This window comes from Eulemur rufifrons, chromosome 28 (assembly GCF_041146395.1).
Source record: "Eulemur rufifrons isolate Redbay chromosome 28, OSU_ERuf_1, whole genome shotgun sequence".
NCBI classification, from domain to species: Eukaryota; Metazoa; Chordata; class Mammalia; order Primates; family Lemuridae; genus Eulemur; species Eulemur rufifrons.
The window spans coordinates 57,267,184-57,294,357 of NC_091010.1; the positions used below are offsets into that span (position 1 = coordinate 57,267,184).

The following is a 27,174-nucleotide window of genomic DNA, read 5'->3' on the forward strand; positions in this document are numbered from 1 at the left end:
TGAAAACATGATGCTGACGGCAGCCAACTTACGACTATATGGGAAAGGCCAAGAAAATCAGAGACACAAACTCAGTGTCCTGACATCACCGCCATCAAACTGCCTCTGGAACTGCTTTACTTCAGACATCTTGCATGATGGATGATAAATAAATTATAAGCCACTGTTGTTGTGTGTCTCTTTTTCAGTTGCAGCCCAAAGCAATCCTAAGTAGCAATTTCCAAATTCAGTCATGGAGTTATGTGAAATGCTTTACAAACATAAAATGATTCAGACCAACCAGACAATGATAGAAAATAGATTTTTGTCTGGCGTGATTTGAACACAATCTAAAATGCACCCTTGTTATTAATTTTTTCTGTGTGCAGCTTTCTCCTCACTTCCCTTCCCTGAATTCTTTGTTCCAGAGAAGAGGGACAGTAAGAATGCCTTGATATGATGTGATTAGTGTCACTTCTTTACTGGTGTCATTGACAAGGACATATTTACTATCCGCCTGGACAGGGAGCATGCAGCCTGCAGCGAGACCACCTGCACATCGATAAGTCATTGGCTCTGGTTCAAGGGCGCATGATAATCAGAGCTGAATGAGTACTTAGAGCTCTTTGAAGAAGGGGCAGAAACGGGATTATGAGCCCAAGAGGTTTGGCAACCTGTGCAATGTCACACGGTCGGTCAGTAGCAGAGCAGGTCGGGAGCCCAGGCCAACCAATCACAGCCCAGGACTCACACAGTGTAGGTTATGAAAGAGCCCATGCAGGCTTCAGAGTTAGGACAGACCAGACTTTGATTTCTGTCAGTCACATACAAGCTACATAATCTTTAGCAAGTTATTTAATCTCTCTAAATTTCAACTTCTTCCTTTTAAACTTAGGAATAAAATAAATAAATTTAGGAATAATAATATTTATACTACAAGATTATTAGGATTAAAGGAGATATTCTAGAAAATAAAAATTCCCCATAAATATTAGGCATTGCCATGTGATGTAAACCATTCCGTGTGTTTCAGTTAAGGGGCAGCAGAACTCAAGAGCACTTTTGGGATGGAGAAGCACAATTAGCAAAGTCATGGAATCACTCATCTGATCATTCAAATGAACAGGTGACTGCTTATTGTAACAGGTATTTGATTGATATCTTGTTTACACGCCTTTGGAGACAATCTTAAAAACTGTGCTGGAATGTGATACGTACGTTTATGTATCACAAGTTTGGTATTAGGTTTCTGTGTCAATTTTTGTTTGAAGTTTTTATTTTATAGGTTGCATCTGCAGTATGATCAGCTTTCCTAGGCACCTGTGGGATATACTAGGTTTTGTAATACTCCTGGGAAAATAAGACACAAAGCCTGGAACAGGGTGGGATAGATGGGTGGGTGGATGAATGGATGGATGGACAGGGGAACAGGATGGTGACAGAGAGTCCATCTGCCTAACTGTGTTATAGGTATTCTTTCCAAAGGAACACAAGTCTTAAAGTAATTTTTTTCTCTTCCCCTTTTTAGTTAGGTCTCTATATTATAATGATGGGCTGTCTGTAGCTTTGTAGTTCCCAAGTAAGCAGAAATCGGCATAAGCTTTTTGTAAACTACTTAAAGCTACAACTGATATCTGGTTAAAGACCAAATGTAAAGATACTGAAGACTATTTCCAGAATAGTCAAAACCTGACCTAATGAAACATCCAGGAAATACATTATAAGAAACTTTTTCCTAAATCAAGCAAAACCAGTCCTGCGCAGGACGTGAAGACTAAATGAATAAATACCTGCATGCCTGAAGTCCAGCTAGGTTTGCTAAATAAAGGAACCAATAATACCTGTACCTTCCATAAGGTACGAAAGAGAAAAACAGAAATAACATTTGTTGAATGCTAACCATGGATCAAACACTGTGCTAGACACTTCTTATATGCGAAATCTTACTTAAGTTTTATAAAGATCCTGTGAAGCTAGTAATCAAACCCCAGTTTGCCAATGAGGAAGCAGACTCAGAGAACTTATGTAACTTGCCAAGACCACACAATGAATATGTGGCAGAGCTGATTTGAGCCCAGCTACACTAATGAGGGTAATAAAGATTAAAATTCTGTACTTTTACTTCTAAAGGTAATATAAGAAGATAACATCCACTAGCACTCCTTCCTCTCCCCAACAATCTGTGATATAAGTGAAAACATACCTAAGACCCTATGGTGGCCAGGCGCCACTCGGCAGGTGTAAGAGTGGTCATTCGCTCAGCCTGCTTATTTTTAAGAGTTGTTGGGTGGCTGTGCAAGAGAGCATGCCCAGCGCCACCCTGTTGATGACAACACCTCTGTTATGGATAAATGAGCAGCTCTTCCTGGAAACCATGGGCATACGCAAGTGTGTTGGAGAAGCCAAGCTTTTGTTTCCTCATCTGGTACAAAGGAATCCTTCCATAGGTAAGGTATGGATGGCTGGGAAGCAAAGGGATTTTTTCAATGGTAGTCACTGCAGGAAGTCAAGAGTAGGTTGGTCTTGTTCTTAATAAGAGTTTTTGTAACTACGGTCCAAAGTCTGGCAGGAATTATGTATTTATTTATTTGCTTTCAGTTTTTGGTGCTAGACAGCTGGAACGCCAAGGGCAGTTCTGCACCAAGCCACAAGAATGAAAGCCCAGGACTTCCCCTTGGGCACCAGCTTCCATTTCAATTTGGGGCAAGAGTAAAATCTGCCGAAGGGTAGGAGTTTGAGAACTTCCTGCTGGTTCAGATTTCAAACGGAGCCTGTGCTTACTTGTCACCCTAGCACCAGAGCTCAGAGCGAGCACAGGTGAGTTCAGGAGACCCGGGGACAGAGTACTTTTCTGAGCACTGGACCAGCGACCTCCTGGCTTCTAGTAAGTACTTCTTAGTGTGACTGGTTTTGGTTCTCAAGGCTGTGGTGATCTAGAAGCTTTTTAAAAATTTTTTTTTCTTATTTTAAAATATTGATTAAAGGGGGTACAAGTATTTTTGTTACATGAGTACCTTATGTAATACTTAAGTCAGGGCTTTTGGTGTGTGGGTCACCAAAATAGTGTTCATTGTACAATAGGTAAATTTTTATCCCATACCCTCCTCCTACCTTCCCCCTTTTTTTGTTTCTCATGTCATTTAATTGCTTTGTGCCTGTGTGTACCCATAGTTTAGCACCCACTTAATAGTGAAAACATATGGTGTTTGGTTTTCCATTCCTGAGATACTTCACTTAGGATAATGGTCTCCAGTTCCATCCAAGTTGCTGCAAATGACATTATTTCATTCCTTTTTATGGCTGAGTAGTACTCCATGGTATATGTATCTCACATTTTCTTTATCGACTCATGAATTGATGGACACTTAGGTTGATTCAGCATCTTTACAATTGTGAATTGTGCTGCAATAAACATTCAAGTGCAGGTGTATTTCTGCTAAAATGACTTCATTCTTTTGGATAGATACCCAGCAGTAGATTGTTGGATTGAATGGTAGGTCTACATGTATTTCTTTAAGGAATCTCCATACTGTTTTCCATAGAGGTTGCACTAATTTGCAGTCTTACCAATAGTATATAAACATTCCTTTCTCTCTGCACTAGCATCTATTGTTTTTTAACTTTTTAATAGTGGCCATTCTGATAGGAGTAAGGTGGTAACTCATTGTGGTTTTAATTTGTGTCTCTCTGATGCTTAGTGATGTTGAGCATTTTCTCATATGTTTATAGGTCATTTGTCTATCTTCTTTGGAAAAACTTCTATTTATGTCTTTTGCCCACTCTTTGATGGGTTGTTTGTTTTTTCTTGCTGATTGTTTGAGTTCTTTACAGATTCTGGGTATTAGTCCTTTGTCAGATATATAGTTTGTGAATATTTTCTCCCATTATGTAGGTTGTCTATTCACTCTATTATTTTCTCTGCTGTGCAGAAGCTTTTTAATTTAATTAAGTACCATTTCTTTATTTTTGTTGTTGCTGTATTTGCCTTTGGGGTCTTATAAATCCTTTGCCTAGGCCAATGTCTAGAAGAGTTTTTCCCACGTTTTCTTCTAGAATGTTTATGGTTTCATGCCTTACATTGTCTTTTATTCCATCTTGAATTAATTTTTGTATATAGTGAGAGACAGGGGTCCTTTTTCATTCTTCTGCATGTGGCTATCCAATTTTCCCAGCACCATTTATTGAATAGAACTTCCTTTTTCCACTGTATATTGTTGTCCACTGTATATATTGCTTTGTCAAAGATCAGTTGGTTGTAGGTAGATGGTTTTATTTATGAGTACTCTATTCTATTCCATTAGTCTATGTCTCTACTTTTATACCAGTACCATGCTGCTTTGGTTACTGTAGCCTTGTAGTATAATTTGAAGCCAGGTAATGTGATGCCTCCAGATTTGTTCTTTTTTCTTAAGATTGCTTTGGCTGTTCAGGCTCTTTTTTGGTTGCATATGAAGCTTAGGATTATTTTTTCTAGATCTGTGAAATATGATGTTGGTATTTTGATGGGGATAACATTGAATCTGTAAATCACTTTGAGCAGTATGCACATTTTAACGATATTGATTCTACCTAGAAGCTTTTTTGCAGTTGAACAATTGCAAAATTGAAAACTGAAAATTCTGTAGAAGAACAATATTGCTGTTATGGGGTCTTCTTGATAAGCTTCTTGGACTTGTGAACTAAAATAAAATCTTAAGCTCTCCCCCGGCTGACTGCATGGACCCCCTCCTGGCCAAGGATATACCCTAAAACTGAGTTACTGGCCATGAGAAGGAAGGTCAGATATGCCTTATCATGCCACCCTCCCTTCTTGGAGAAATCCTTTGTAACTCATTAACAGGCTTAAATCTACGTAAGACAAACCTGTCCTCAATTTGCATAACAAATTACTTGAGTCTGGGGTAAATGGGCTGGTGGCTTATCTCTGATTAGCAGACTTCCTTATCTTAAAACATTCTAAGCCTTTAGGCAAAGGTTCATTTCTTTAACCAATTACAAATCAAAGAGTCTTTAAATCCACCTAGATAACCTGTAAGCCCCTATTTGAGATGTCCCACCTTTTCAGGACAAACCAACGTAGGCCTTCCATGTGTTGATCTATGACTTTATGTGTAATTCCTGTCTCCCTGAAATGTATAAAACCAAACTGTAACCCAACCACAGACAGTCCACTTGCTCAAGGGTTCTTGGGCATGGCTCTGGGCCATGGTCCTCAAATTTGGTTCAGAATAAACCTCTTCAAATTATTTTACAGAATTTGGCTTCTTTCCCATTTACAGGCTATACTACAGTCAGAGGGAAATAAGACCACTTGGCATATCACACTCATCAAATCCCAAATAATGTTACAATGAACAGGTTAGGCAATGACTGTGGGGAGATTCTCCTTAATAAGATCAAAGAGCTAAACTGGAAAGGTTTTGTTTGTTTGTTTTGTTTGGGGGCAATGACAAGAAATGCAAACTGAACTATGAAAAGATTTAATTCTTTCTTAGATAGGAGGAAGAGCAAAGTGGTTAAGACCAACTCTCAAGTTAGAATTCTGGCTCTGCCTTTTTTTAATTATGTGATCAAAGGCAAGTTACTTAATCTTGCTAATAACTATTTCATTATCTGTAAATGGGTATTGTATCATTTTAAAAATAGCATAAGCTTTATAGTAGTGTTACGAGGATCTGATGAGATTTCATATTGTAAAAGAGGGAATGGTCTGAACAAAACAGCAAAAATATTTTCTGTCCCTTTAAAAAATCCTCTATTCCTTTTTGAGAACTAAAATCTGCATCCCTGCCTGAGGCCAGAGGCTGGGAGGGGCAGGGTAAGTCTTTTGTTATTTGTAGAACAGAGGCTGGCTCAGCCTGGACCTGGTGGAGGGAGGTCTGGGTGGAGGTCGTGGCATTGTCTTCAGCCTTGGGATGGGATGGGACAATTAGAATCATCAACTGTAGTTGAACAGCAATTGCCTGAAGCTGAGAACTCACTCTTTCAAAGCTCAGTGTTTGTGCTTATTATTAGGACAATGGCATTTTTCAGATAGGAATCTCCATCCTTCTCCTTTGCTGGCAAAGTAATAAACTTCTCTTTGCTTCTCCTCAAACAACTTGTTCTCATTTTTCTGATGTGGACTCAAGGACAAGCGCCGAGCTCTCAGTAACAACATATCTATGAGGTCCTTTTATGTGTGTGTATGTATATATGAATTAAATACATATAGAGTAGAAGTGCCTGGAATGTATTAGATACTCAGTGAACACCAGCCATTATGAAACGATCACAGAATATCTAAGCTGAAAAGGACCTAACAACTTTCACTTACCAAGCTCTTACTCTATACTGAGTGCCCATCAACAGATTATCTCAAGTGTTGCTCACAGCAATCTTCAGAGCATGGTAACATTCTCACCTCCACTTTACAGATGAGGAAATGGAGGCATAGAGAGGTACTGCAATGTACCCAAGGTCACATCTCTCATAATGGTGAGGAAATTTAACCCCAGACCCCAGAGTTAATACTGCAAGCCACCACACCCCATGCCTTATCTGTCGTCTCATTTTATGGTGGGTGGGGAGAAGAGGGAGGAGTGGTCCCGACACATGACTTGGGAGCCCTTCACCAGCACTGCGAGGCCAGAGATGTCCTCCAAAGTGGACTTTGCCATCTGCCATGCAGAGGGAACATGACTGTGGTTGGGATTGTCCGTGAGCATCCATGTGGTGCTGCGGGGGGCTGTGCCAGGGGACCTAGGTGTGAGTCACTTCAGTCTTCTCTACAGATGGAGTTTTTCGTTTGTAAAACGAGCTATCTCAGAATAGGACAGTTCTGAGACACAAAAGAAATAACATATGCAAATTCAATTTTTAAACTGTAATAAAGGCTTTAAAAATAATTAAATATTTTATCCAAAATGATTTTGGGGCTTTTGGACAAAGAACAGCCCAAAATAGCTTGCTGTAAACACGCGGCTTTAAAATATGTCACCCACAGCTAATGTCTCAGGCACAGTGCTCTGATCTGATCTTTGAGTGCTGTTACTCACGAGGATCAGTGCTGCGGGGGAGGAGTGGCAGAGTCCCATAGCATGGGTGGAGGGAAAGGTCATGGGCTGGAAACCGCTTGTCCCCAATTCTTCTTCAGGCAGTAAAATCCTTGAAATTGGAAAGAACCTCATGAATTTGATACAAAAATCTCAGGGGTAATGTTTTCTTATATTGTCCATGCTTTTGGGGGAGTGGGCAACGTTTGGAGGAGGTGATATTTCTCTTCCTCGGGCAGAATTTCCCTTCCAGGACACAAAGCCCTTTGGCCTCCATAGCTTGGCATCTTTCCCAGAACGCATCTGAGTGTGCCAACCACACCAGGTAAGGGCTAAGGGCACCAGTTCTTCAACATAAGCTTTAAGATGCCCCAGAAAAGTCATAATTTCCTCAAGTAATCACTACTGTTATTATACAGCATACCTCAAGAGAGAAAATCTTTCCCTAGGCAGAGTAGGTATGATTTCAAGGTCCAGAAAAGCACCCCACTGGTCTTCAAAGAGCTCCCCCATATGCTCTGACAAACCTCCAAAAGTATACTTTGAGTACTTGAGATCTTGCCCTAATCGTGAGATTTTCATATCTGTTAAAAAAATTCTCTCTCTCTCTCTATATATATATAATACTAAAGAATCACTGTGAGTCATCTATACCTTAGGAGCAATGAGTGAGTTTATGCTGAAGACCAGGACATGACACCATGTCAGTTTCATGGTAAAGGGCCTCTGGGACTTCCCTGGCTCTTACCTCTTAAGGGCCTTCTATTTCGCAAGTCTTACTAATCTAAGGTATAAGTTAGTCACCAACACATTCCTGGTTTCAAAGATTTCCCCTGCCTGCAGCCCTTTCCCTGTGGGAGTTCCCTTCTCTCAGGCCCTGTGTTGGTCATGGGATCACCAGCAGCTGTCCAGGCAAGCACTTGGCCTCTCACATTCAGTTTCTCTGTGTCACCCTCAGCCCCCCGGATTGGGCAGCCATGAGGAGGGCCCACTCAGGTGGCTGAGGCAGCTGAAGAACAGGGGTGGCCTGGTGCTGGCTCCTAAGTTTCCCTCTGGAGTCAGTGAGCTCCTGGCATGGAAAGGGACTTGGGCTTCCTGTCAGCCGGCAGCTGTGTTTGCTCCATGGCATTCTGCCCTCTGCCCTGTGCTTACCTCTCCTCCTTGGTGCTGCTGTCCACCAGGGCTCTCTTGTCAGAGCCACTTACGAAGCAGGCACAGAGAAAGTCTAAGGAAGACAGCTCCTTCAGTCATCTTTACAACGAACACCTCTGCAGAACCACCCACTGCATAAGCACAGCTGCCTGGATTTGTCCTCGTTACCGTGGCCACCCTCAGCCTCAGGGGTGGGGAGGGAAATACTAAAGAAAGGATGGAAAGGGGGAGACTCATAACCCTTCTCATCAGCATTTGTGAGCACCAGGTGATTCAGTGGCTAATCAATGAAGCATACACACTGTTGTCTGGGGAGTAACTGATGCTTAACCCTTCTTTTTGACAGGTGAGAACAGCCAGCCAGCATGGAACCCAAACCTCAGAAGAGTCCAGGTACCCAACAGGCATAATCTCAGAAGGAGAAATCTTTTTATTGAAAATGACCAACAATTCCCTTTAAGCTAAGCAGGATACCAAAATTGGTCTTAGTATAATGGGTGGCATTCTGTGACAATGATTCCTGGTTTGTCTCTTCCTGGATTCAGTTAATTACTGTTTAAGAGTTTACCTATCTAGAAAGTTAGCATTCTCTGACTTTTATGGGCTTAAAATTTTATCTTTTGCTTGAAGATGGTGCTAATAGCAAAAGCTAGGACCCAGCAAGGACTGGGGAATATTTCCTTAATTTTACATGTAGCTCTCACTTAAAGAAACTGCCTAAATTGTTAACAGGATTTATTATGAGGTAGCTCAAGGTATATTATTCAAATGTTCTTGCTCATTCACATAGCTCATTGTAGGTGAGTGGTCAGAAGAGCAGAATTTAGGATAAAGTCACTTATCAGTTAAATTATCCAATTCAACTAAAAAATATTTACAGAGCACCCATTACTAGTAAGTCTCTGTGCTTTAAATTGCAGGGATATGCAGATTAATTAATGAGTCATTGTCTGCAAGGAGTCTATAATCTTGTTAGAAAGTTAAGCAAGTAGCTGTATTGGGAAGTTAACATTGGGACATATAATTAGGCTATGACAGGAATCAGGAAATAAATACAAAATGCTATGGAGTCTGAAGAAGAAAAAGCAAGTAAGTATTAATAGTTAGGGGAATCCAGAGAGGTTTTATGGAGAAGGCATTTGAGCTAGACCCTATAAGATGAGTAGGGATTTAAAGGAGATTGTAACCAGGTGTGGTGGCTCACACCTATAATCCCAGCACTTTGGGAGGCTGAGAAAATTCCCTTCTGTTCCTAGGTTGCCAAGAGTTTTTATCAGGAGGAGTAATCCTGGCCTCAGAATGAGTTGGGATTGAGGTTTTTTTATGATTCCACTTTATCTCTGTTGTTGGCTTATTAGTTATAAGTTTCTGTTTTGTTATTTTAGTGATTGCTTTAAGGTTTAAACACATCTTTAACATATTACAATCTAACTTCGAGTGGTATTATACCAATTCACATATAATACAAGAGCTTTATAAAAATGTATTTCCATTTTTTCCTCCTGGCCTTTATGGTACCATCAGATTGCATTTTACTTGTACATATGTTATAATCTGCGTAATAAATGCCATTATTTTTGTTTAAAAACCAATTGACTTTTAATGTTTTAAATAATAAAAAATTTTCATATATGTCACCTTGTAGTTACCATTTCAGTGTTCTTCATTCCTCTGTATAAATTCAGATTTCCATCTGATATGATTTCCCTTGTGTTTGAAAGATTTCCTTTAACATTTCTTACAATGCAAGCCTCCTAATGATAAATTCTTTCAGCTTTTATGTGTCTAAAAAGTCTTGAAATTGCCTTCATTTTAAAAATACATTTGCTGAATATAAAATTTTGAATGATGGTATTTTTTTCACTACTTTAAATATATTGTTCCACTTTTTCTTGTTTGCATTGTTTCTGATGAGAAATCAGTGTATTTATTCCTTGTCCTTGTTCTGTACACATCATGTCTTTCTTTTCCTCTGGCTGCTTTTGAGATTTTTTTCTTTATCGTTGGTTTTAGCAATTTGATTATGATGAGACTTGGTGTACTCTCCTTTGTTTATCCTGTCTTGGGGTTCACTGAGCTGCTTAGATCTCTGGGTTTATAGTTTAAGTTTGTAAAATTTTTAGCATTATTTCTTTGGATACTTTTTCTGTCTCCCTCCCTCACTTCAAGGATTCCTCTTACTTGTGTATTAGGCCACTTGAAACTGTCCACAGTGTACTGGTGCTCTTTTTATGTTTTTGAATTCTTTTTTCACTCTTGTTTATTTTGATAGTCCCTACTGTTATGCCTTCAAGTTCACTAATCTTTTCTCCTGCAATATTTAATCTGCCTTTACTCTCATTCCCATCAGTGCTTTTTTTTTCCTGAGACATTGTAGTTTTCATCTCTAAAATTTCACTGAGTCTTTTTTATATCTTCTATGTCTCTACCTAACTTTGTGAAAACACAGTGATAATACATGTTTTAATAACTTTTAAAATGATCTTCTCTGCCAATGCTAACATCTGGGTCAGTTCTAGGCCTGTTTTAATTGGTTGATTAGTCTCCTCATTACAGGTCGTATTTTCCTGCCTCTCTGCATGTCTGGTAATCTTTGATTGCCAGACATTGCAAATTTTACCTTGTCAGGTCCTGGATCTTTCTGCATTCCTATAAATCTTGAACTTTGTTCTGGGATGTAATTAAGTTTCTTGGAAACAACCTTGTTTCTGTATTTATTTGTTTTTGTTTGTTTTTTTAAGGCAAGCATGAAACCAAATTTATTGAGGAAGGACAAGATAAATTTACAGAGCAAGAGCAAGACATAGGTTTACAAAACAAGAGCAAAATACATTCGCCACAGAGGATGAACGGACAAGAGGGCCAACTCTTTTAAGTCTTGCTTTTGTCATTTGCTGGGTGGATCTGGAGCAGTCCTCAGTAGAGGGCTAATTATCCCTCACTACTGAGGCAAGACCTTCCTGAGTACTCTACCCAATGCTCTGTAAATTATAAGGTTTTTCAGTCTTGTGTGATGAAACAGGCACTAATTATGGCCCTCTAATCTTTTTTAATGGTTCTTTCTCTGGCTTCAGGTAGTTTCAGCACACACGTGTTGGGCTTTGGTTTTTTTGAGCTTGGTTTTGCTTTCACTTCCAAGCTGTAGGTTCAGTTTGTCCTTAATTTTGGAAAAGGAAGCCTTTACTTAAAAACTTAAAGCTTCTTTATTAAGTGAAAACAGAGTGAAGATTTGGTATTAAATAATACAGCTGTTGGAACTATTAGAATAGTACCTGGTAATTCTGGTGCGGCAGCTGTCCTTCCCTTCCCTTCTTCCCCAACTTCTGCGGCAACTCTTCCTGCCCCCCGCCCCCCAAAATAGCCTTTTGCTGCCTCATTTTCAATAGCAGGTGGTTTTCTTTGGTTTGTTAAGCCAAAGGGCAATGCAGAATTATCACGCTCCTGCAGTGGAAATGGAGACAAACTTTCGCTCACAGGTAGAGAGCCAACGCCACACTTCAGGAACAAAGAGCCAGACAGCGAGGGCTGAATAAAGGTGTCCTAAACGTTGTCTGAATGAAGTTCTCGCGCTGTGGGAGAATAACAATCATACGCTTGGCTCTTTGTCTTCTTGGGTTATTATAGGTGTTCTTTCCAATAACTGAATAATTCGAAGACCTTTCCAGAGATAAACAGTGTTTTCCAGTTAAAGCAATTCTTTTCAGAAATTAATGGAGAACAAACTGGGTCCCATTCACTCTCTCCTATTAGGCAAACAATTTACATTTTATTATGAAAATGAAGTCTGCAAACAAGATTACTTTATTAAATCACCACCTCCTCAGCTTTTCTTCTCTGTGGTAAGTATTCACTATGATTTAATAAGCCTCCCACCAGCCTCATAAGCATTTTTAAAACGCCTTTCTTTTCCTCTGAGATTTAACTGAGATGTAGAACCCTTTTATTTTCAGAACTCATGGAAAAAACGGTTTTTCATCCTGTCAAAGAATGGGGAAGAGGGCTTTAGTCTTTCCTACTACAAAGACCATCATCACCGAGGTTCCATTGAAATTGATCGGTGTGTATCCAAGCAGGAAAATTTTTATAACAACAAATACTATAAAGTCAAATACCAACAAGTTGCATGAAAATTGAAACTTAAATCATTGTCCAAAGCAACCAAGGGTTTCAAACTTACTTATTATTTGTGACTGAACAGGCGCTAAAATAGTGAACACTTTGAGCAAAAGATAAATATTTTATAGTGCATGTTATAGTTGATAAATCTTTAAGAAGCATTCAGTGAAGGTCTTTGGTTCATGTACTTTGTGGACAAGATGAAGCAGATGAAATTACCATTTTATAAAGGCAAAATGCATTTTAAAAATATTCAGATCAGCTTTTTTGGTCTCTCTTTAAAAAATTATGTACAAAAAAATTGACAAAGATAATTTGTGGCACCAGGAATCCAAACACAATAGGAACTTTTGAATTTTAAATTTCAGGCTAAATAAATTATTTCCAATTAATAATAGACCATATCCAAAATCCAAACTTATTTTCTAAAATTATTGGATAATCTTCAAGACATGTATCAAGCAAATCTGAAATTTTATTCAATTTGAATCCCAGGCCGGGCTCGGTGGCTCACGCCTGTAATCCTAGCACTCTGGGAGGCCGAGGCGGGTGGATTGCTCAAGGTCAGGAGTTCGAGACCAGCCTGAGCGAGACCCCGTCTCTACTAAAAATAGAAAGACATTATATGGACACCTAAAAATCTATATAGAAAAAATTAGCCGGGCATAGTGGCGCATGCCTGTAGTCCCAGCTACTCGGGAGGCTGAGGCAGTAGGATCGCTTAAGCCCAGGAGTTTGAGGTTGCTGTGAGCTAAGCTGATGCCACGGCACTCACTCTAGCCTGGGCAACAAAGTGAGACTCTGTCTCAACAAAAAAAAAAAACAAAAAAAAAACAATTTGAATCCCAGTATAAAATATTAGTCCGTTTTCTTTCCATTTTTATATTTACATTGGTTTAATACTCTGTATCTATATCCAACAGAAATTCCAGTGTAGAAGTCGGCATAAGTAGCCAGGAGAGGTTGCAATCTGTACAGAAGATGTTTAAATGCCACCCTGATGAGGTGATGTCCATCAGAACCACTAACAGAGAATACTTCCTCATTGGCCATGACAGGTGAGAGTAGTAAGATAGCACAGAGCATCTCCTGTGTGCAACACAAAAGCAACCAGAGACCAAAACATTCTAAACCAATAAACAACAAACATGCCCTGAACAGAGACCCATGCCGCAACCTCAAACGCCATCTTGTCAGTCCTCATTACTTGTTAAAATATCCTGAAAAGTCACTGTACCAGTTTCCTAGGGCTGCCATAACAAAGTACCACAAGCTAACTGGGTGGCTTAGAACAACAGAAATGTATTGTCTCACTATCCTGGCTTCTGGGAGTCTGAAATCAAGGTGTTGGTAGGGCTACGCTCCCTCTGAAGGTACCAGGAAAGGGTCTGTTCTCTCCTAACTATTGGTAGTTCCCTTGGCTCAGGGCCACATAATTCCAGGCTTCACATGGTGTTCTCGGTGTGTGCATGTCTCCGTGTCCCAAACTCCCCTTTTTATAAGGACACCTGTCATATTGCATTAGGACCGTCTTACTCCAGTATGACCTTATCTTGACTAATCACATCTGCAACAACCCTATTTCCAAATGAGGTCACATTCTGAGGTATTGGGGGTTGTAACTGGAACATATGAATGGAGAGGGGTGGGAATTCAGTGCATAACAGTCACCATCACCCCAGATGCATTCCATGTAAAAGAACCCAATAGACCAACATCTATACAAGCTACATATATTAAGGAGGGACTATGCTCACCCCTAGTGGAGTCTTCAGTTTTCAAGAGAGGCTCCTGGCACTAGCAGAGGTGCCTAGTGGATTCTTCATTGGTAAGTATCTGCTTGAGTGAGAGGCAAAGTTGGCTTTGAGGGGTGGGGGAATGGCTACAAATGCTAAAGCCAAAGTATGAAGAACCATGGTTTCAGATTGACCCAAAGCTTTCTTTTAAATTGTCATGTGAGTCAACAGAAAAGAAGATGTGATTTATACAAAATCATTCAAGCACATTCTTCGTAAACACGTGCATTCCTTAAGGGGAGACACACCTGGACAGTTACACAAAAATGGCACTTACATGTCAGGGGGCTGGCTTAAGAACACAAAAGAAATCAGCGTCAAAGCCAAAAGCCCCAAGCCCTGTGATTACTACTGTTATTTCCTACTTTACTTCTCATTTCTCTGAGCTTTCCCCACAAAGGTGGCATGAGAGATAATTTTAGTGTGCAAATGTGGAGGTGGGCATTTAAACTACTTATGAAAAATCCTTATTTCTCTGATACCGGCTCTCACTGCCTGTTTTAACCTTAATAAAAGAATCCCTCTCTGGTTCAAAGGAGTGCAGGTGCTATTGCTGTCACACGCTGGCTGAAAGTTTATTCCTATCAACAGGGAGAAGATTAAAGACTGGGTCTCCTTCATGTCATCATTTTGCCAGGATATAAAAGCAGCACATCAGAATACAGAGGTGACTCTCTATCACTAATAAAATAACAGGGCACCTGAACACAACCCTCTTTCAACAGGAAACAGTGGTAGCTTTTTTTTTCCTCCTTAGCTACTGGCATTAATACAAGGAACAAATAAGTGAGAACATGTACGTCCTTGTTATTTTTTTATGATTCACAATAGGGGAAAAATTATTTTTGCATTTTGCAAGAGAGCTAAAATACAGACACTTCAGATTTTCTTTATTGTGGTGGGGGGAGGAAAAGTTAACTGTAGCATTTTTAAATAGTAGCTAGAACTACAGTACTTTCAATCATTGTTATTTAAGGTACATAACAAGCTTCCTTTCAAATGACTAAGTCTAGGGTGGTTTCTATAAAAATGTTTTTCATCTTGCTTGCATTTTTAATATAATGTCTCTTTCATGTAAGTGCTAATAGCTTTAAATTTTAAATTTACTTTACAGGGGCCTCTGCTAATTTTTTAAGTTCTTTCTTAGGGCAGACATTTATAGATGGAATTTTGGTCTTGAGGTTTTTGGGTTTTTTTTTTTTTTTGGACATGTTTTCTAGGCTGTTCTATGCTTACAGCAAAAGCAAAAGCCAGGGAGGAGAAAGCAAAGCATGTCTGCAAGTAGACTCAAATGATTAAGCAAAGAGAACAGGGCATGAGGGAGATACAGTTGAGAAGACAGGTTGAGGGAAACTTGGGTCATCTCTGAAGGCCAGGCTGAGCGTCCTCGAGGGTCTGGGAACAGGAGAGAGACAAGGTTAGCTCTAGTTTTAGTGAGATAACACCAGCCATCTGGCAGCACGAGTATTAGACAGCCATGGGGAGAGACTGGAGGCAGGGAGTCTGGTGGAGAGGCTGCTGCTTCATTCCAGATGAGAGATTAGCTGTGCCCTGATTACACCATTCTTCTCTTGTAAGCAGGAGAAACTCTCATTGGATGGTAAAAGGCCCTCTTCAGACCCTCTCCTTAGCCCTTCCAGCCCATCAGAGGACTCCAGCTTGCCAAGAAACAGTCTTCCAGAGGTAATTGTACTTACCTCTTTCCTTTTCAGAATAGCACACTTTGGAGTCAGCTAATGCTTCAAAATCTCACCAATTAGCAGCTGAATTGGACCATGTCCACCTTCCTCCAAGCCTAACGCACCATAAGAACAATTCTTATCCTATGTGTAGTTTGTTTCCACACCACAGATGAGCCTCACTGCTTGGCCTGGATACCTCTCAATGTATTCATTCACTTTGGATATTCTTGACATGCGTCTGGGGGTGTGAGGTTAAGATCCCTTGGCTAAACCAAAGCCTGGCTGGCAGCTTTTCCTTCCTTCTACACACAGCACACAAATCCCTCTGTAAAGAGAGTCCCCAAACACAACTTGATTTCCTGCCGTACTGTTTGTACTGCACAGGCAAAGGCAGAGTTTCTTACCAATTTCCTTCATTTACCCTGATCGGTATTCCTCCTCATTATGACGGTGTAGCACTTCATCTTCATTTCCAATGAAATCCACTTGAGGAAGTAAAATATAATATGTCTGCCTCTTGAAAGTGACTTGTAATTATACCCTCAGCTTTCTTGGATTTGCAATGTTCCCAACTTTGGATATCAGCAATAAACTGGCTGAGTGGTTTTGTTCTCCTGCATGGATACTATTAATATTTCTTCCCTTGGGGACTTAACCACTGACTTACCCCTGTCTGTGGGTACCAAGCTCATCTAATGAAGCATATTCTATTATTTTATCTAGTTGGTAGCTCTCCAACTATTTTAAAAGCTTTTTGTAACATATCAAATTCACCAGGCCAAACACCTCATCCTAGTTATTCATTTAATGAGTAGAAACAGTGGCACAAAACAGAGTTAGCAAGGCCAATCCTTTTCAGTAAATGCCTCTTGCTTTTCACTCATGATATCCCCTTCCCCCCTGAGATAACATTATTGGTCATTTTGCTTTTCCATACTATGTATTCAGATCCAGTGACGTTTCAACCAGCTCCAGTTAAGAGTACCATTCGCCTTGTTGGGAGTTGTTGTTATTGTTTAAATTACATGGAGAACCTTTCTTTACCCTCAGCTCAGATGATCTGGCTCCATGAGTTTGGAGCTAGAAAAATGGATACAACTTAAATACACCTGGTTGTTGTTTTTTTGTCACCTTCTTTCAAGGATTTCCTAGAGAACATTGAGTCTTTTCCAAAGCCCCTGTTCGAAAGCATTGTTCTTAGAAGAATTAGATTGTACTTATAACAATTTTCCTACCATACAAAGCAGCTACTTTGTGGTAGAGTATTGTGTATCTACTGGGGAAGGGAGGGCAATAATTAGTTGAACCTAGATCACCTTGAAACCTATAATTCACCCTATCACATGATCAACATGACCAAATTACATTGCTATGGAAACAATAGAAGCATGAGAGCAGAACACAAAAGAGAAATATTGAGCAGGAAGAGGAAAGGTGCAGTGGCTGGACTCTGAGTTAATTACCTCCTCAGATGGCGTTGGATGATAACCAGAAAACGATGGGGGTGAGTACTCCATAGCAGGCTTAGGGACTTAGATTGCCCCCCCCTGGGAGAAAACCACTTGTTCTAGGTTACAGCTCCAGATGGTAGAGAAAAAAAAAACCTGAGTGATGTGCTTATATTTTTATATCATCAGTGGTGACCCAGACTCCAGAGGCAAGTTCAAGTTGTGGGCTTCTGGATGTAACCTTGGAAGATCTTCTGGTCTTTTCAACCCAACTAATCTATTATGGCTTTTCCAGAAAGCATGTGATTTAATTTCATCACTTGCAAAGACAAAAAAAAAAAAAGCATTAATTCCTTTTTTCTCTCTTTTATTCAGCATGTTAGGGAAGAAAGTTCTCCAGGATTCAGGCCAGCTCATCTACCACATGATTTCTTGCCAGAGACCATGGAAGATACAGAAGAAGAGAGTCATTATCTTAGTCCTCGAAGTGTTCTTTTAGAGGTAACCCCTTCTGTCTGCTCATCATGCAGTCCTACAAATATTTCCTGCACCCCACCATGCACTGTTCACGAGGCACTAGGTGGGGTCCGTGGGAACACAGGTAAATCAGATGATGTGCTCACGGTGCTGACAGCTGAATAGGAGCTGACTATAAAACAAGATGGAAGGGCTCCATGCTGAGGAAAGATGCTTGTAAAATGCCCAGGGGTGCACAAGGGGGAGGGGGGAACTGACTTCCAGACAAAAGGTCAGGGAAGGTTGCTCAGAGGAGATGCATTTGACCCTACTTGATTGGTAAAAGGTGGATGTGGGGGATTGACTTGGGGAGTCTTTCTGCATTCTTGGCAGAAGGAGTAATACGAGCAAAGGTCCCTGGGTGATAAATTGGGTGGTGTGCGTTAGTCTATTGACCTGCTGGAAGCCCTTCCTGACCTCCTGCTGAGCGCCGGCACTGGACTGTACTAGGCACGGTGCCTACAATGATGAATCTGACGTTGCCCCTGCCCTCAGAGATCACAGTCTCATCAGTCACCGCGTGACAGTGTGACAGAAGAGGCATGGTTAAAGGGCTCAGGAAGCAATAGAGGACAGGTTTTCTCTCTCTACCAGAGGCAGGGAAGGCTTCAGAGATGAAACGGCAATTGATATGTACGATGAATAGTTCAGTTAGGCTGCAACCTAGAGTGCATGAATGGCACAGTGGGAAATAAAACAAAAAAGAGTCAGAACATGATGGGTCTTGAATGCCAAGTTGACTTCATTCTGTAGGTAGCATAGGGGCAGTGATGGCTTCAGAGCTGGGAGGTGGCAAAACCTGAATTAACTCTCACTGATATTAACTTAGCAGCTACATCTGTGGTAGACTACAGAGAGAAGAGAATGGCTGGCCAGGTGCAGTAGCTCATGCCTGCGATCCTAGCGCTCTGGGAGGCCGAGGCGGGAGGATTGCTCGAGGTCAGGAGTTGAGAAGAGAATGGAAGTGAGAGATAGGAAGATAAAAGGGGGCTGGAGGGACTGCATCATTTCCCAAATTGGGGGTTTTCTACAAGATGGTGACATGTGTTTCTACAGAGTAAGCATTCTCAGCTAAATAAGTTCTGAAAACACCAAGTTAAAAGAGGTTAAACAAGCTTCTTAGCAGCAGAATTCTCAGAGCCTTTAGTATGCAGTGGTGCATTATAAATAGGCAAGCCGGATACAATGCACACCATTTCCCAAGCTCATTTGAGCACAGAGCCCTTCTTTCACCAAAAATACATTTGCGCTCGTGTTTCCTGGGACGCAGTCTTTTGTGATAGTCCCAACAACCAGTCAGGTGTGTGTCAAGCACCAGTTAAGCCTGGCATTTTTTAGGCACTTTGTGGGATGCAGTCTATTAAAGCAGCTAAGACTAAGCTAAAAGACCACCCCCCCCCCGAAAAAAAACAGTACAAAACTAGGCAATAGAAATCCAGAAAAAGGAGAACTTGGCAGTAGCTGAGGTGAGAAGAGGAGGCTGCGGGACGTCAGCCAGGCCCGAACCGATTTCAACAGGCAGGAGGGAAGAGGGGCATTCCAGGTAAAAGAAGCAGGTGCACGTGGGGACGAGAAGAACACTGTTTGTAGGGGACAATGGGGAGACTGGCTTGACTGGAGCCAAGTGTTGCAATTATGGGTCAGCAATGAACTTGCTAGGAGGCCTCAGGGGTTTTGGACAACCATTGCTGCAAGTGACTGTCTTCGTTCTAAAGGAGTTATTGAGAGCCTCCCAAGGGCCATGTCTTCTAGGACCCTTACCCCCCACCCCGCCCCGTCCCCCGCCAAGCAACCTGGGCTGCCTGAGAGCACAGTAGCCTGTGACCAGCTCCTCATTGCATCTGTGTCATCGACCCAGCCAAGTGCCATGATTTTGTGGTAGAACTGATTGGGGAAAAGCTCTCATGTCATTAAGTGTCTAATGATGAAACAGAAAGGTAAACAGCAATTTAGTCTGATAGAAAGAACATTTGTATCAGGAAGATGGGGGGATTCGGGAGAAGAAAATTGACTTTGAGTCCGCCAGAGGCTATGCTGGTTCTGGTAAGGTTGGTTCATATACCCCAAAGGAGAACCACATTCATCCGGTGGTGGATGTGTTAACACCTACTATTTCAGGGCCCAGAGCCATAATATCAGGAACAAGAAGATACCTGATTGGTAGACTTGTATCTTTACGTCTATTCCTCTTGTCTGTAGTTGGATAATATTATTGCTTCCAACAATACTGATGGATCCACTGAACCTGGCAGTCCAGACCAGGACTCTAGAAGAATTGAGCGTCTTTACGAGTCAATGAGATCCTGGTAAGTAAAACAGCCATTTAAAAAACTGATTTTAGCTAATCTGCTGTTATGGAATAATTACTGCCAGTTCATTTTAGTAGTTGATAAATTGATGCAAAACATCACCACAAACAAGGTTCAACATATTATTCAGTAATAAGACAAGAGAATGTGGCAGTGGTTTCTCCAGCCACAGAAAACCATCGGTGACGTCCTCAGGAGATTTTCTGTCTCCTGGGGAAGTTATTTTCTATTTTGCATTTGTCTTTCACACTCTCACTTCTGTCCTCCCAACCCTGTAAAGGGTTATTTTGATTCCATATCCATTTTCAGAAGGAAATTTTGTTGGATTTGATTCTAACTATGGCTGGGATTCTGATGGTGGTTGGATAGACTTCAAGACCTTGTTAGTTTTCACATGGCTGCTAGCTGCTTAAATCTGACACACGCAGCGGAAAATTGTAAATAGACATGCTAAAAAAGGGTTTGTTTTAACTTCTTATACTTTAGTTTTTCCAAAGAGACATCCCGTGAATCTGCAGAGAGCAGCAAAGAGGAACCCCAGATCCTTCCAGACACCCAAGATGAGGAGCTTCGCCTGCAGGAACGAGACTCAGGAAGTGATTCATGTCTTTCACCTGCCAATACGGAAGTGCAGACCACAAGTGACCAAAAGAAATCCACCTCACTAACTGTTGTGCAATTGTCTATATTAATCAAGTAAAGATCTAATTTCTAAAACTTTATGGGCCCTAAGAGCAAGGCAGACTTCTTCTTCTTTTTTTTTTTTTTGTGTAGAATTTAAATTTTAAAGCAGTTCCTAAAAATCTCCAAGTCAGCCAAGAATATGACCAACTTCTCCCTGTCGTTGTGGCCAAGAAGAGTGAATAACTCTCTTTTGCTGGGGCAAAGCGGTCCCTGGATTGGGGGTAGCAAGTTCAACTATTTTTAAAAATTCTCCTTTGGCAGTCTTTCATGTCCTAGAACTTTGGATACACAGTGACCTAAGTAGCATGTCACCCAGCTTTTTATATTAGCATGATTACAGGCACAAAAGTTGCATGAGGCTTAATTATCAACTAGGAGAGGGGTATTTAGGTTTTAAGTGATACCAAGAGCATTTGATATGATTGTTGTAGTTTTAACTCTTCTCTGTGTCTTCTTCTATGGAATCATTTCTGGCAAAGAAATACACAAACTGACCTGATGTGAACAGTTATGTAACTAATTTAGTCCATTTTTGCCTTCCTTCCTATTGCCTGCCACCTACCACCACATCCCAAGAGGGGTAGGGAAGGACATTAATGAGTACGTTTCAGAAATTTAAATTCATATTTTTCTGCAAATGTTTCATATGTTTCTGAAAATGTTCTTTACCTAGAAAATGTTTAATGTCATCTCAGAAATAGGAGGCCAAAAGTCTACTCAGAAAGTACAGTTCAGAGCCAGGGCCAGTCACCTGATATGACTGTTACAAATGTCTTGTCTCATAGCAACATCCCTGATGAAAGCCAAGTGGAGAAGCTGAATGTGTTCCTTTCTCCTCCTGATATCATAAACTATGTCGCTCTCGTAGAAGCCGCAGGACGGATATGGTAGGTTGGCGATTTGACTGTTATTGATTATACATGTAGTTGGAGGAGATGAAGAGAATAATTATATCTTGAAACACTGAATTTGGTAAAACTGACCAGGAGGCTTGGATTATTATATTGCTGTTGTTACAAGAAGGTCTTTGAAGCAGAAATGAGGGTATTGCTGTCTAGGAGAGTCAGCTGGAAGGTGGGGTTGGGGGGAAGTGTATAAGAGGACCCAAAAGTCCAGGAAGCAGCAAATTTCTGACTTTTCAATGATGAAGAAGAATGAGCAGGCATACATATGGTCCAAGGACATCATTCCCAATCATTGAACAATGAATATTTGAGGAATGAATGAAATTAATGAAGTTAACAAAATTCAAAGGTCTAAAAGAAAAAAGGCATACCTATCAGGGTCTAAGACTTCCAGAGACAAGGTAAAAAAACTGCCTGTCAGGGAATCAGACACAAAAGACAGTGTGGCAGAGAATTTTCTTAATCACTGTTTATTTGATTCTACATTCTTTTAAAGACTTTGTAATTTATTTTCAAGAAAGCTTACATTTTTATAAGAGAAGAAAGCCCTTCAATGTACAGTAAATGCTACACATTATTTATCTTATAAGTTTGGAGGAACCACAACCTTCCATTTTTTCAAATTTTCCACACTCTAAGACTCAATAAATACTTGATAAAAACTGTGGACTTCTCTATGACTAGGCTTGCTCATTAGTCAATTCATTTATTTGTTCATTAGATACTCATTGTATAATCATTATGTACCCACTTCCAACAAACACTTATTGAGCACCCTCTGTTTATTTGGAGCTATGGGGTTATAAAAATTAAAAAACAAAACAAACAAAAAGGTGGTACCATACTTCCAGGGTCACATAGCCTGGTGAAAAAGATAGCCACACAAACACGTAAATACAAAATGCATTTTATTTAAAAATAAAATAAATAAGGTACTCACACAATGCAATAGAAGTCCAGGGGAAGGGGACATTAATTACAGCAAAGGAACGGAATGTAGGACTTTGTGAGGGTGGTATGATTTGAGCTGGGCTTTGGAGGAAGGGTTAGGCTCCCACAGCAGTGATGGAGCAAAGAATATTCCAAACAGGAAAAGGAGGTCGTCTCCTTGAGAGGCATTGCAACAAGCTCAGAGCGAGGCCCCACGTGTGCCCCGCCCTCCCAGCGAGCTCCGTCTCACCTGTCGTATTCCCACTGCAGTGTGGCTCAGTGGGAAGGCCCCCCGCGCCTGGGATGCTTATTTTATCATGGAGATCACGTTTTGGCGGTGAATGACCTGAAGCCCCACAGCCTGGAGGAGGTTTCCTTGTTTCTCAGCCGATCCATCCAGAAGGAGGTGAGTACTGGGCAAGTCAGTGCCAGAAGGAACAAGATCATGGTCTTAGATGGACTCTGAGAAGTACTCTGAACACAAATGGGATTCTTACTTCTTCTGCCACTGAGTATAAGTAACAGAATGTTCTTTTAGGAAGGACTCTTTCAGAATTCTTTCTCATCGAGTGGTGTCTGGAGAGAGCACTGGGCTAGGAGACAGAGTACCTGAGTTCAGGACCTCAGATGCAAAAAGCTTGTGTGAAATCAGGCTGGCTCAGGGCTTGCAAAGCAACTCCTTCAACCAATTTGTGCTTCAGTTTTCTCCTATGAAAAATCAGGGATAATGACAGCACTGGTTGTTGGAGGGTTAAATGAGAGTAACATGCTTACAACAGTAACCGGCACGTATTAGGTGCTCGATACATTAATAGTTACTTTTACTTCTACTATGACTGGCCATGGAATGTTGTGCAAGTTCATTTTTGTAAGCTTCAGTTTCCTCATCTCAGAAATCATCATAGCTGTATCTTCCTAGAGTTATCGTAAGAATGAAACATAATATGTGGGTATACACTGAGTCTGTGTATTTATAAAGGATTAGGTGTTGTCCTGGACATCAGTTGCAGTCTCCATTTCAATTCCTTCTATGGTCTACTTTTATTTCTAACTAGCCCTGTGACCTTGGAAAAACCCCTTCCTTCCCTGGGCTTCACTTTATTCTCTCTGAAGTGAGAGGGTTGGTTTTCAAACTACTTCTTGCACCCTGGGACGGGAGTGAAAAGAGAGGAGAGGAAAGGAACGGTATGCTGGGGCTTCAACTGGAGAAGTTCACATTTATCCCCCTACTTTTCCACTCCCACCATTCCTGGCTTATTTCTGTATTTCTAAAATGGATATCTAATCCTTATTTAAAATTCAAACACCGGGTCCCCGGAAGGAAAAAGAACGTTGAAAGAGGGCAGTGTGGCACCAACGGAGGCACAACCACTGGCCCTGATGTTTTCAAGTCCCCGAGCCCATCACATTTACTTTTCTTCCTGTCAGGCTACAGTTGAGAGAAATGGGAGGGTGAGTGGGGATGGGGTGGGGCCCGCGAGGGGAGAGAATGTGAGATGCTAGAAGGCCAGGGAGAAGGGGGTGTGTGCGCGCGTGTGTGTGTGTGTGTGTGTGTGTGTGCGCGCGCACGCAGGGGGAGGACATGCTAGATTGCCTGCGAAACTCATCAAACTTCAATTGCCTCCCAGTTTTGTCTGGGGTTGGTCCTGTCTGGCGGTCTCATCTTGATTCACTAGTTTCAAGAGGCTCTTTTAATTCTTGGCGCGAGTGGGCCCACCTGGACACCATCAATGCCCTCTGGAATCTGCCCTAAAGTCTCAGGCCAGTGGATGCCAGAAAATAAAAACCCACCTTCCACTCAAATACACAAGCCATCCCTGGCTGCTTCTGGACCAGATATTACAGTTCATCACAGGATTGTCTTCAAAAACAGCTTTGAAGTGTATGAATGAGGACAGATTGAGAACCAACCACCGTAGGGGATAATCTTTAGTCATGTAATTTTCTTCTTTCTTGTGTTTTAGAAAGTAAAACTCACCATCGGCAGGATCCCAAATTCGGAGAAATTCCATGCTGTAGCTTGTGCATGCCCCTTAAAGTATCAAGGTGTCACACCTCCTCAACCGGATACGTCTGGACTGGAGAGGACCCTAAAGAGGAGTCCAGCCGTTAAAAAGGTCCCTCGGCAGAGCTCTGGAGAGTGACGTGCCAGGGACCCACAGCGGCTGAGCCAGGATGGAGCCCTGGGCTTTAACTACCCTGTTATAGGAGGCAAGTCGTCGCTCTCGGAATTTCTGCATCTGCATCTTAACAGTGGGGATAACTGTCCCCTCTCTGGCTATGGCATCAGAAATGCTGAGAGGGTCCTGTGGGATAATAACTATGGAACGTAGTGAAAATGGAAAGCCTTGTTATCTGAGACTTTGTCCCAGACAGCACAGACACAGCTTGGGTCAGTCCCTCACGTAATACATGCTGCGTGTTCCATGAGGTCGTGGTCCACACAATCCCTTCTTTGTTAGGGAACGTACAGTTGGAAATACTCATTCCAGGAAGGCAAGGTTCCCAAGAGAGAAGGGATACCCGATCAGCCTTCCCAAACACCTCCTGCCTCTCATCACCCCCTCCAGAGTGCTGAGACAGAGTGGCCTCCTGGATTCAGTTAAGTATCTTGTTTTCTTAAAGACCCAGAAGCTTTAGAAGTCAAGGCAGTTTTAGGTCACAGGCAGCAAAGATCTGCCTGCTGTACAAGCAGTAAGACAACTACTTAGCACTTCAAAGTTTGACAGTTCTTAACTAATGGATGCATTAACTAATGATCCTGGGAAGCCAAAAGAATAAAACCCTTTTTTATAAATAGGAAAACAAAGGCAGAGAGATAAAGCACTAATCAAATCGGGCAATGTTAGAGTAAAAGGAGGCTTCAGAAACAATATCATACCATGTTGTCATTTCACGCGAAGAAATCAAGGCCTAGAATGATGAAAGACGCGCCTGCTTTGGGGGTCCAGGTTTCATAGTTTTTGAGTGGCAGAGCCAAGAATCCCAAGCCAGCTCTGGGAAACTGATGTCCTGATCCTCACCTTGCATTTGGACTTAGATTTGAAAAGACCTTCAGCACTTAGAAGAGACATTCAAATACAATTCATTTTCTGTTACCCAGATTGTTAGGGAAGTATACAAAATTTTCACTTACATGTCCTGTTTGACCTACTGTTTCTACTTCTAGAAATTTATCCTACAGAAATACTCTCAGAAATACACAAAGATACCTATAAAAAAAAGTTTACTGTACCATTGTTTGTAATAATAAAAAAATCATTTAGGGATTGCTTAATGATGATTTCATATAATTGAACACTGCAGATGTTAAAAAGTTCAGCATGTACAGTAATGGAAAAATGTTCACAATATATTAAGAATGAAAAAACCAAGTTATAGCACAGTAAATATAATATCTTCTCATTTTGTAAAAAATAGATTTTTGTTGTTTGTGTATATGTAGATATACAATTTTTCCAACTCTAGTTAGGGAGAGAGATACCTACCTTGCAGGGTTGTCATGAGGTTTAAATTTAAGCACATTGTGTGACATGTAGTGTTAGTTGTGCTACTGTTGCTCTGACATGCTTTTTTGAATTAAAGTTTAGAATATATCAAATTATTAAAAGAATTGTCTCTGAGAAATATGATCAAGGTTGGCCATGGGGGGAGAGGCATTTCTGTAATGTTTGAATTTTTTTTTGCAATGAGCATATGTCACTTTTATAATAAAAAGCATACAAGTGTGAAAAAATATTTATGTATGTGTGTGTATTTTTTAAACTTTCATAAGTGAGAAACCAAGCCACCACAGTGAAGGAAATAAAAAACCATCAAGGCAAAACTGCCTGGCAACCAGCAATGTGGATGGATACACTGCTCTGAACCCAAAGGGCCTTCCCTGCTTTCCTCAGAAGGCTGCACGCCCATGCCAAGGAGAGCTGGACAACCCTTAGTCTCCAGTTCCTTCCACCCCCTCACTGAGGCAAAGAGCTGGAGGCCTAAGGAGCTGAATCATTGCTGCGGCTCCTGGAAGTGCTGGGACTGGAACACAGAACCCCTGGCTCCCAATCCCAGGCTCTTCCCAGCCCACTGCAGTGAGAGCAGCAGCCTACTCCTGATTCTCCCTTAATCCCAGAACTTTCCACCTGCAGCAGAATCAGCTCAGGTATTTGTTATGCGGATTCTGCTCCTGGAGCTTCTCTCACACTTAAGGTTTGTTCCCAAAGGAACTCTCAGGGCAGATTCCAAGATCCCCCCACCCAAAGATTCTGATTCAGTAGGTCCAGTACGGGGCCCTGGAATCTGCATTCTAACAACCCCACTCCCACCCCCACCCCCGCCCAGAGGATTTGACGGCAGATGGACCAGGGAACACACATTGGGAAGCATCATTCCAGGGGTCCCACAGAGAGTCACATGAATCCTCTGAGAAGCTGCAGAACGTGGAGTGAGTATGCACAGAGGCATTTTTAAGGGGAGAGGGCCCATAGTTTTCACCAGTTCTGAAAGACGCTAGTGATTATCACCCTCTACCCTACCTCCAAAAAAGAGCCTGGTTCCCAAAGGGAGAAGCCTGGTTTTCACTCCTCGCTCTCTGCTACTAGGGGACCAGGATGACCAGTGCCTGCAAGACGCGAT

At 41.3% G+C, this 27,174-nt stretch overlaps 1 protein-coding gene across 1 annotated transcript; it reads left to right on the forward strand.

The window, feature by feature from the left end:
- Window positions 1-2,755: 2,755 nt before the first annotated feature.
- Window positions 2,756-24,826, forward strand: PLEKHS1 (pleckstrin homology domain containing S1). Its single transcript, XM_069460515.1, has 13 exons — window positions 2,756-2,796; window positions 8,512-8,558; window positions 11,916-12,004; window positions 12,116-12,222; window positions 13,205-13,339; window positions 14,669-14,744; window positions 15,659-15,760; window positions 17,583-17,708; window positions 19,923-20,029; window positions 20,519-20,728; window positions 21,502-21,603; window positions 22,822-22,957; window positions 24,516-24,826. Exons 2-13 carry the CDS (start codon window positions 8,531-8,533, stop codon window positions 24,693-24,695), a joined length of 1,398 nt encoding a protein of 465 aa, XP_069316616.1. The 5' UTR covers window positions 2,756-2,796; window positions 8,512-8,530; the 3' UTR covers window positions 24,696-24,826.
- The last annotated feature ends 2,348 nt before the right edge of the window (window positions 24,827-27,174 follow it).